General features: G+C 32.0%; 1 protein-coding gene across 1 annotated transcript; it reads left to right on the forward strand.

Annotated features, from left to right (window-relative positions):
* The first annotated feature begins 9319 nt into the window (after nucleotides 1-9319).
* LOC103499337 (nudix hydrolase 18, mitochondrial-like) lies at nucleotides 9320-11855 on the forward strand. Its single transcript, XM_051089604.1, has 5 exons — nucleotides 9320-9794; nucleotides 10309-10420; nucleotides 10530-10613; nucleotides 11030-11158; nucleotides 11252-11855. The coding sequence occupies exons 1-5, from the start codon at nucleotides 9694-9696 to the stop codon at nucleotides 11381-11383; spliced, it is 558 nt and encodes a 185-aa protein (XP_050945561.1). The 5' UTR covers nucleotides 9320-9693; the 3' UTR covers nucleotides 11384-11855.
* Nucleotides 11856-12165: the final 310 nt, after the last annotated feature.

The following is a 12165-nucleotide window of genomic DNA, read 5'->3' on the forward strand; positions in this document are numbered from 1 at the left end:
GCATGGGCACTTGGTGAAACCCTTTGCTTGTCAAAATTTAAGTGTATGCATGTCAAGGCACCTGTTTTCCACTCCCCCAAACACCCTTGAACACCTAGGACTCACTTTAACGCATGGTATTTACTTGCTCACATTGATCACAAGACATAAGCTTGATCGCCTAGTCCTCAACGCATGACATGTCCTTGACCCTGCCACATAGAGGTTCTTGACAATCCTTAGGCCATATAGATAACCTTAGCCTCCTAGTACTTGCTTGGTCATATGGCCTCTTGGCTCAACTCACTTACTGCCTAGCATGCTTTGGCCGCCTAACACTATATATTTGGAGGTTCTTTTGACAGTTACTTGGTAGCACAACACATCCATGCTGGCCAAAAACCACTTGGCCAACTCTAACTCGTTTCCTCCTTTGGCTACCTAGCTTCAACCCTCAAACCTTCCAACACTTAAGGTAAAATTTCAACCATAGCTCCCTTCTTTAAGGCTACCTTAACAACAACAACAACACGTAACTTAACTTCCTATACAACTTAGGAAATCAAAGGAGAAGGAGATCTAAGGTTTTCACACAAAATGTTGATAGAGTCAAAACACCTTAACAAAAATTAACACAAAATTAATAATTACATTGAATACCAAATTTTAGTTTACAAAATTAGAACACATTTAATAATAATAAAAAAAGCCTTACAACAATGTTTGTCTGAAACAAATACATGATAAAAGAAAAATACATCATCTCTCATCGCCAGATGTCATACTCGAACACGTCCATACCTACAATCACATGAAAGTAAAATAAATTATTTAAACTTCAAATAAACCAAAATGGATGTCAAAAATCAAAACTTTTCACTAACAAGAATCAAACTTAACTCTATGATCAACCTACCATTCCATAACAACCAATAGAACTCACTTCAACATCAACCTATCTCATAAGAACCCAATGTAACAACTTTGACTCTTTGTAAAAACGTAACAACAGTAAAATACAAACTTCTTACACAAAAGCTAACTTCGGCGTGATCACCCAAGGTAACAATGACATTGAGACCTTTAAAGTGATGTTTAAGTTATCCCGTCAAACTCACTCCATGATTGAACTACCTTAAACAACCCAACCTCTCTACTTTGACTCTTTCTATGTACAAATGTAACAATAGAATCGCTAAACTTTGACTCCTTACACGTAAACTCATTTCAACTTGTCACACAACGTAACAATTACATTGAAACATTTAAAGTGGAGTTTAAGTCCCTCCCCCCTCCTCAAACACACTCCATGATCAAACTTTAAACTACGATCCAACCTCTCAACTTTCACTCTTTTTTATAAATGTAACAATAATAGAGACTCAAACTACAACCCAACCTCTCAAATACCATTATGTGACATATTTTACAATATAGTTTTGTAACAAATACACATTGTAGTTTCCAAATCCATTTCGAAGATCTTCAAACATGCCAAAATTTGAAAGACATTGTAGTTTCCAAGTGCAGCTGCCAAATTCATTTCCAAACTCACAATAAGTTTAACAATCTTCCACAACAACAATGTGATTTTAGGGAGGAAAAAAATAAAGAGAAAATGTACAGATCTGGCAGTAGGCGTAGATCGAAACTTGTGATTTTAGGGAGCAAATATAATTTTATTTATTAAGTTAAATCAAAATAAAGAGGAAAAAATAAAAAAAAAAAGTTGAAAATTATAGTTACGAAAGATGAAGGCGGTAACGGTAGCAGGAAAGGATCGAGGCAAAGGCGTAACGAACAGCAGTGGCACAAGTGGCGGCAGACAATGGCAGTGGCATGGCGGCAGGCAACAATCATCACTATTCTCATACGTCTCCTTGTTCTCCTCTCTTCTTCTTTTCTCTTTCAGATATTTAATGTATAAATCTACAGGAGGGTTTTAAAAAGAGAACTCCCAACACACCATGGTACACATCGAGAGAGTTCCCAACTACTCCTGATGCATTACTAATGGCATCAAGAGGTCCTATACAAATCCCCATGCATACATGCATGGCATTGAGATAAAAACAATCATTATTAAAATTATTCTTTTTTGCTCGACGCATACATGAACCACGTCGAGAGTAGTCCCACAAATACCGATGCATACATGCATGGCATCGGAAGAAACACAACAATTATTTAAATGATTCTTTTATGTCGATGCATTTATGTATGAGGCGTTGGGTGTAGCCCACACTTTCTCAACGTGTTTGCTATTGTGTCAAGAGTTTTCCTCTTCATTTTGATGCATTACGTTAGGTGTCGATATATATTCAAATTTCCATCGCATCGCCTTTTCTCCCAAAGGATTGAAGTTACGTCGGGATATCCGAAATATCTTGTAGTGGTTTAAGGTAAATTCCTCTAATACATGTGTCTATTCAAAGTTATTCGGAGTTGATTGTGTGATAATACGTTTGTATGTTGATGACATGTTGATCTTTAGAATAAACATGGAATTAATAAATAATACTATGTTTTTCTGGTCATCACATTTTGAAATGCAAGACCTAGGAGAAGCAAACATTATTCTTGGTGTTAAAATCTGGAAAATCGAAAATGGCTTGTCCTTGTTTCAATCTTATTTCGTCAAAAAAATACTAAAGAAATTTGATGGCTTTGATGTTTCTATACTCGTAACTCTCTATGATGCTAGCAAAAATCTTAAGAAGAATAAGAGAGATAGTGTGTCTCAACCTAAATATGCAAAGATCATAGGTAGTGTTATTTATTTAATGAACTACACTAGACCTGATATTACATATGCTGCCAATAGATTAAGTAGATACATACATAATCCTGATAGATATCACTGGGACATTTTACATCATCACATCATCTGTTGAGATATCTTAAGGGCACAAAGAATTACCGTTTGCACTTTGACAAATTTCGTGTTGTATTAGAAGGATATTGTGATGCAAACTGGGTTACAGATAATGACGAGATTAACTTTACTAGTGACTATGCATTTTTGTTCGGAGGGTTAGTCTGTAAAACAAACTTGCATAACTAGATCCACTATGGAATCTAAGTTTATTTCATTAGAATTTGTAGGAAAAGAGACTGAGTAGATTAAAAGCCTAATAGGAGATGTACCATTGTGGGGCCCATCTGTACCAGTCTCTATACACTTTAATTCATAGGCTGCCATAGGTATTGCCAAGAATTATATTTATAATGGCAAAAGAAGACATATACGTCTTGGACATAGAGTTGTGAAACAATTGTTGAAGGAAGGAATTATTTTCTTAGAATTTGTTCGGTCTGAGAACCTGGCTGATCCTTTAATCAAAGAACTAACTAGAAAAGTGGTTATAGATTCCTCAATGTACATAGGCCTTAAGCCCTACAGTGATCCATAACATTTGATATTGGATGGTCTATTACGATAAACTTGATGGTTCATAGTCTCTTACAGGGTGGTCTGCTGTGATAGACTTGATGGTCCGTAGCCCATTATATAGATAGTCCTTAAATGGACTTGATGAATGATACTAAAACCTTTGAGTGGTCCATTATATTATTTGTATGGATGATTGATAACTTGTAGAAATACAAGTTATTATCGTCTTTTAAGTAGAATAATGGAACCAAAACGCGGAGTAAATGTGTCAAAACGCATAACTTCTATCACAAATTCATAATTATTAAGAAATATATCTTACATAAGTCTCGATGCCTGTTTTACCCTTGTTTTCAGTTGTTTTAACATAGGATTATAAAAGAAAGAAAAATATTGAATCGTAGAGGAGTGTGTGCAAAGCATTATGTGAGAAGAACCAGTCTGACGAGTACAATCTCTAAGCGAGGAACTACATGACAAAATGACAAGAATAGTAGTTGGAGTTAATGTGACTTGACAAGGTTGCAATTGGTGCTAACACAATTAGAAGAATAAAGTTTTCCGCCGGCTTATATAAAGTCTCCATCATTACTAGACAACGTGTGCCTGAATGGGTCAAACCCTAGAGTTCTGGCAGTCATTTTCGTCGTATGTAAAAGTATTGTTCTTTTTCTTCTTCGGTCAGTCTGTAAGTGAGAGCTTAGAGAAAGGTTGGAGAAGATTCCACCATTTCCCTTTCCCCTAACTTGTAATATTAATTTCTCATTTTCTCTAATTTCCACTTGTATATTTCATTGTAATGTATATTAATTGCTCACATTGTATAGTTGCTTAAGGCCTACATTCTTTAATACATTGCACATTTATACCTTTTCAATATGAAATTCCTTTACTATTCATTTGTCAATGTGTTATCTGTAGTTTAAGTTTGTGATAAGTTCTTGATAAGAAGTTTAGCTTATAAAGCTTATCACGTTAGTTGGCTAGTGTATATCGCCAACTACTCGAGAGAGTAAGTAGCAAGGATATGACTATCGTGCGCAAGGGGGAGTTTGGAGATAAACTCCACCTTGACAAGATAACTTCCATCACTTGTGTCCCGAAAGGAGAACAAGTGTGGGTACTTGGCCCTGAGAGGTTGTCACCCTTTAAAGAGAAGTTCTATGAGTTGTGTAAGTGAACCTTTATAGATAGATCTCACTTAACCGAGCTTTATCATTTCCATCCCGAGAGGTGAGCAAGTGTAGCGTTTAAGGCACTAAGAGGTGCTCGCCTTAATCAAATTGATCTCTATCACATTAAGATTGTCGCATGGTTTAGTTGCCTAGTAACATGGAGATCTTCCTTCTCTCTTTCTTAACACAAGTTAGTTCACACATCCACCTCACCTCCATTCTTATCCCCTTTTACAGATTCTATAGTGTAGATAGTAGATTTAGCTTAAACACATTTAATTTACTATATAGTTATTGTATACCGTCTAGATGAAAAGCAAACCATAGTACTAAGATCTGATATCCATTCCCTATGTTCGACCCTAGATTACCCAGGAAACCTATTGTTTCGCTTACACTTAGCCAGTAATAAAAAAGCTTGTACACAACGAAGATTTATTAGTTACACAAGGATAAAAGACATAGTGAGCATCTCGCATGCAATGACCATGACTCATCGCGTAGAGAATATATATATTAGAGCACACATCACAACACTAAACACTATGTCCCGAACCTATATATTTACTCTACCAATGATGATGAAGTCTTCATAGCTCTTTTTGAGTGATTTGTTTTAAAAAACTTAATGAAGCATATAACGTGATAATGAAGGTGGGGCCGCCTTCTATGAAAAAGTTTAAAGGTCTATTTCTAGAGCTTTCACGATTACTTGAGGTTCATGTGCATGGCCATAAAAATCACATTTCTATATTGCAAAAATAAAACTGAAACCAAGAATAAAGTGTGTTGTGAGGGTCTCAATCAGTGTTATTGGAATTTCAAGATATAATTCACCTTCTTTAACAAGGTTGTTTCCATACGTGACTACGCATCAATTCAAATATTTAGAAAAAAAGATCAAATAGTAACTATGTGAAAGCTGAAGAGAGATGTAATTTGTAGTAATTAACCAAATAACTAAACTACCTGTCTCTTTTCTACACATTATTTAGGAGAAGAAAATATTGTTTTAGATTTTGAGATAATGAAATTATAATCATATGGAAGAGATTGCACAACTTCATTATATAATAATAATAATAACAACAATAATAATCATAACCGAACCAATGAAAATTCATATATTAATCAACGCCTTGATATTCGTATAATACTAACTTATATGTTTAAAAATACAAAGAGTCAAATGCATGTGTTAGGTTATACAACCTCTCTATCACTATCAGTATCAGAATTGCAATTTTTACTTTAATAATGTAATACATTTTCTTTGCTTTATTGTTTATTCCTTAAGGAATTTTTTTCTCCAACCCCAATAATTGGAAGTTGGAGATTTGAACTACAAACTTCTTTATGGTTATCGATACATTCACATGTCATTTGAGCTAAATCTTTTTTTATCTCTATCATTCACACCCTACAAAATAGCATAATGGCAAATAAAAAAATTATCTTGCTATTTTGCTATTTTATTATATTTGAAAATATTTAAACACAAAAAATATAAAATGTCTAAAACAAACAAAAAGAAATTACAAATATATATGAAAAAAGTTTTTTTTTCAAAAATAGAACAAAATGGTAAAATATTTACACCGTATAGAACAATATTGGAAACGGAAAAACTCAACAAGCCCACAATATAAAATATAAAAAATACCATAGTCAACATGTGCGCATAATTATCTTCTAAATGATAGTGTAGTATAGTCCAAATGAATGATCTACGATTGTTTAAATCATGATACACAATCATATAGTTCATTTTAAATAATATACTTTAGTAATTCACAATCGACCTCACTATCGTCTACCATAATCTACACGATCATTTAAAATATATTACAAGGATAGACAATCATGCAGTGAAATAATATATTTTACACGATTATGTTGATCATAGTAAACGATTGTATTGTCCAATATAAATGATTGTTAAAAACATAAAATCTAACGATTGTGTTGATCATGGTAAGTAGTCAGATAATGTCAACATGATTGTGTAGTTTTTTTTTTTTAATTTTTTCCATAATCGTGTAAAATATATATATATATATATATATATATATATATATATAGTAAAAGTATAAAATTATAACTCTTATATGTGCTGCAGTGTTATAATTGAGTATGGTTTTGGCGTAATAAGTACATCTAAACATTAGGAATTTAAAACATTTTTCACAAATTTAAGAGACATAATTTTATTTTGGAGTTGAACTAAAAATTATTAGGAACTTTTGTTGGCGTATATTATCCAAATAAAAATAAATAAAATGAATTCAAAAAAATTACTAAGCCTACTTTGATTGAATGCATTATCTTCTATGATCCAAACAACTTTCTTACATTGCATTTGGATTTTCTTTTATCTCCAATCTTAAAATATAAAATTCAAAACGATATTTTCCAAAACACATCTTTCTGTGTTGTTTGTATCACAGGTTTTATAAGAGGCGTTTTCAAAAGATATTATAAATTCATTGATATTTCATTTTAAACCCAAAGTAATTACTCCATCAACTATTAGGAAACAGGGGAAGGAAAAGAAAGCTTTTATTGTTAATCCCTTTATTCCTTCTCAATTCTTTCTCTTTCTTCCTAAATCCATATCCATGTGATATTATTATTATTATTCTTATTATTATTTTAAATCAAGAAATTTATTATTATTATTTAAGGTCTTTTAAAAAATATATGACAAAATATTTAATAATTTCGAAATCAGAAAAAGCCTGGAGGTTCACTATAAAAAATAGCAGAAATGTCTCGTCAACTATGTTATCAACAACGCCCACTTAATATATTTGGTACACGATCACGATCATTTAGATTTAGTGATTTAGATTTGGCTGCAATTTATTTTTCAATTCTATTGTTTAATTTTATTACACAATCGTTTACTTTGCTTACACAATCGTTTACATTTGTTAATTCTTTTTGGTACACGATTGTTTAGTTTTTTCAAGATTCTTTATTACACGATCGTTTAGATTTGGTTAAAATGATTTTTTTTAATTCTATTGGTACACCCATATATTTTTTTTACACGATCATGCTACTCCAATCTAAATGATTTTTTTCAAGATTCTTTATACACAAGATTCTTTATACACGATACTTTTAGATTTTGCTATTTTTTTACACGATCCTTTAGATTTGGTTACCCAAATTTAAACTACTTAAAAAAAAGAGAAAAAGAAGAAAAATGATGGAAAGAAATCCCAGTGGAAAAAAAAGAAGAGGAAAAGAAGAAAGACGATGAAAGAAATCTCAGCGAAGATGGGAAGAAAGATGAAAAGACAAATCTGTAATATTTATAAAATGACTAACTCAATGAGCTTTGTTACACGAGCATAACTAATTTGGTATTTTGATACATTTATGAAAATTAACCTTATTATTACTATTATTATTATTATTATTATTATTTTAATACTATATTTCAAAATAGAGTTGTCCGATAAAATAAAGCTTGCCTACTGCGGGTCATTCTACTCGATAACACGTGATTGTCCGATTGAACCGAATGTGACCTGTTTTTGTTTTGGTTTTCATAGCTTTTTTTAAAAATTTTATTTTGCATTGTTTTGATGTACGATGTAATTGACGTTCAACATTCGAAAAAAATACTTGTTTTTTGTATTTCATTTCGTTTCGCTACTATTATGTTGATCGTCTTGTTTTTTTTTTTTAAAAAAAAAAATTGATTGTTAACGATACACAATTTTCGATATTAAACTTATAATATCAATTTTAAAAAAATAGATGTAATTTCTTTCACATGTAACACATCAATTAATTTTTTGGTACGAGAAGCTTGCGTACAAAACATTTAAAATTGACATCGTATTTATAGAAGCTAATGAAACATATTTTCGGATAAAAAATCTAATTTTCGATAAATAAAGTACGAATATTTGTATATAAGACATACATTACGAAAGTATAAAAAATACATTAGTACAAATTTTAAAAAAATAATAATATTTTTTTAATTATAATTCTATTTCCAAATAAGGACCTTTTCCCTCTTATTCCCTTCCTTCCTCAAAGGGCCGCCCAAATATGCAATTTTTTTTAAGGTATTGAATTAAACGGGTGTAAAAAGAGAAAAATTGCTCACTAATTACTTTTCAAATTAATGATTAATTTAACTTTTATTAAGTTTTAATGGTTAAAATATTTTAAAATTAAATATAATTTCTATAAAAGAAATCTAATAAAATCTAATGTTAATTAATTGTCCCCAATTTAAATACATTTGTTATCCTAATCTTTACGGTTCTCAATATTTGATATCCACATGGATGCTATAAAAATTGGCAATCCAAACTGATTTTTAGAGATGAGGATATGTAATTTAATTTTATAAGTAGGTGGGAATCTTGGTTCAGTTGAGTGATACGAGAAAAGTAAAAATAATAATAATTAATAAAAAGATAAAAAAAAAAAAGAAAAAGAAAATTACATATTTGAAAATGATATTTTGAAGAAAAGCATGTAAAATCATATTTTGGGAGGTCGTAAATTGAATTTGTAAAGTATTTTGATTAGTTTTAGCTGAATTGAATTGAATAGAATTGAATTGAATTGGGGGTGTGATAACTGATAAGTGATAGAAGTGAAATGCATAAAAATGAAAAAGTAAAAATGGAGAGAAAAAAGAAAGCGGTGAGTCAGCGACACGTAGGAGAATAATGAAACTGGAATGTGGCCCTTTGGGTTGGGTTTGGTTTTATTATAAAAGGGGTGATTTGGGTTGTGATGTTTCCTCAAGGATGTCCACTCAAATCTGAATCCACACCTCAAACCACTCTCCACTCTTTCTCCCTTTACTTCAACACAATTTTTCTTTTCTTTTTCTTTTTCTTTTTCCTTTTCCTTTTCCTTTCCCTTTTCCTCTTCCTCTTCCTCACAAATTACAACATTCTTTTGCTAACTAACCTCTCCTCCCTCTAAAACCCTCTATTATTTCTTTACCCATTTTTATTCTCTCTTTTGGAAAGTTTATTTTTGTTCCTTTCCCGCACATTCTTGGCTGTTCTTCTCCCCAATCCCCCCCCCCCCCCCCACCCCACCCCTCTCTTCCTTCCTTTTTCTTCTTTAATTGCCATTTTTCTCCTTTCAAAACCCACAACCATGGTCGCTTTGGTTTCTCAAGACAACATGGTTTCTTTGGTTTCACGCACCGGAAGGCATTTGCAGCGTTATGATATCAGGGGTCGCCGCCAAGTTGTTGGGTAATTTCCCCCCCCCCCCCCCCCTCTCTCTCTCTCTCTCTCTCTCTCTTTGTTATTATCAACAACTTTGGATTATCATTTCCTTCAATTTTGCCTCTTTTTGTTGTTGCTGCTGTTGTTTTATTTTTATTTTTATTATTTTTTATTTTTAAAATTTTGGATTGTTCTCTCAAACCCCTTTTGAAATGAACAAGAAAGCCTATGCCATGTTTTTTTTTTCAATTTTGATGAAATAATCCTGTCTTTTGGATAAGACTTGGGATCCATTTTCTTCTTTTGCTATTGGATTGGTTTGTATTGTACCATTAATCATTTTCTGATGATGGGTCCCTTTAGAAATTGATGGGTCTTAATCTACTACATGTGGCTACCAATAATATCCCAAATTTTCCTTCATGGAATGGATATGCTTTTCTTTTTTTTTTTTTTTTTTTTTTTTTCAATTAGTTTTGTCCGGTAGAAAAGTTGGTTAAACCAATTTTGATTAAAATTTGTTATTGGGAAATTTTTGCAGATGCATTCCTTATAGGTACAAGACTACTAAGAAAAGTACTTTGGATAATATAGAGGAATTGGAAGTGCTCGTCATTAGCTCACAGAAAGGGAAAGGCATGTTGTTCCCAAAGGTAAAAAGATTGGAGAGATTTTCAGATCTGTATTTTATTAAAAAATTGGTCGATTGTTTTTCAACTGATGTGTTAAAGTAATTGAACTCCTTAATTTTAAAAATTACAGGGAGGTTGGGAAACTGATGAATCTATTACTGAGGCTGCTTCAAGAGAAACCCTTGAGGAAGCTGGTGTTAGGGGAATTGTTCAGGTTTATCTCTCTCGCTTTTTCTAGGAATCATATTAGTTATCTTTTTTTTGTAAAAAGTGGTAAAAGTTTATGTGGTTTGGGTTGCTATTATTTGGAAGTTGATTAATAATGTTTTAAGATTAGGAAATGGAATATTATTAGAGTGAGTTTACACTAATTGTGGTAAAGAACATGGAACTAAACCTGATTATTTGGAAGGTTCGAGGAAAAAATTTGTTCTCGAGTTTGTTTTGTTGACTCTTGAAGATTTCTAGATCTAGTAGGTGTTCTGTTTTTTTTTTTTCTACACTTAATAATCTGTTGTGATGGTGATCCAATCTGAAGGAGAAAAAGTCAACTTAGTGTTTGTTTTCATCTTGGTTGAAAATTGCTTCTTGTTTCGGATGCGAATTCTCAATTTGAAATCTAATTTGCAGGGTGAATTGGGGAGTTGGAGTTTCAAGAGCAAAACCTATGACACTTTCTATGAAGGATACATGTTTCCTCTACTTGTCAAGGAGCAGCTGGAGTTTTGGCCTGAAAAGAATTTTCGACAACGAGTTTGGGTATTCATCATCTACCTTGTTAAAAACTCATCAATTCATGCAGCCCTTTCCATAATCTAAAACTTATCAGTTTTCAATTCATTTACTTAATAGATGAGTGCTCATGAAGCTCGGGAGGTTTGCCAGCATTGGTGGATGAAGGAAGCATTAGATATATTGGTAGGACGACTTTCATCCCAAAAGAAGCAACAAATTGAGGAAGTTATGCCGTGCTCGTTGAGCTAGTGAAGATGGAGGTCGCTTCCGTGTGTTGCCTTTATGGTTTTTGTGTAAATAAGAATTTGGTGAAAGGCTACCTTTTGCAGAGAAGAAAGTACTGAAAAAAGGGGAAGTTAATATTTTAGGAAGATTAAATGGAAGAAGTATGAAAGAAGAAGGGAAAAAGGAAAGAGATTTTCTAGTTGGAAGTCTGCATTTTCTTGATATTTGGTAGAATCATGCGGCTCAAAGATACACCACAGGAAGTCTGATTGAAGAAATGGAAACTTTTCTTTTTTCTACACAAAGATGAAGAACAGAGATTTGATTGTGATCACAAACTCTGTTTCTTTTTCTTTTTTTGTTTTTTGAGTTTCTGTTTTTTTTTTTAAGAAAAAAAGTTCAATCAGACTCCAATGTTTAATAGGTTATTCTTCTTGTCATTGTCAATTTGAAAACTTTAATCCATATTCATATCCTCTCATTTTCACTCTTCAAAGGGGACTTTTTTTTTTTTTTTTTAATCTTCTCTCATAAATGTATAATTATAATTTAAAAAGGAAAAGAAAAAAAACCCTTTAATTGAGAGCATTATTACTTTCTTGTTTGGAGAAATAAAAGAGAAATAGAGGAATAGTTGGGATTGATCGATTGATCACACTTGACTTCTTTAACGTGTGTGAGCTTTCGCAACAAATTTTCAATTTAATGAAAGTCTCTATTTCTAAACATCTGTTTAATTTCACAAATATTTTGGACTCAACTAAGGTTCACCCTCAGTCCTCAAACCATCCATTCTAGTTTTAACA

Source organism: Cucumis melo, chromosome 9, assembly GCF_025177605.1.
Source record: "Cucumis melo cultivar AY chromosome 9, USDA_Cmelo_AY_1.0, whole genome shotgun sequence".
NCBI classification, from domain to species: Eukaryota; Viridiplantae; Streptophyta; class Magnoliopsida; order Cucurbitales; family Cucurbitaceae; genus Cucumis; species Cucumis melo.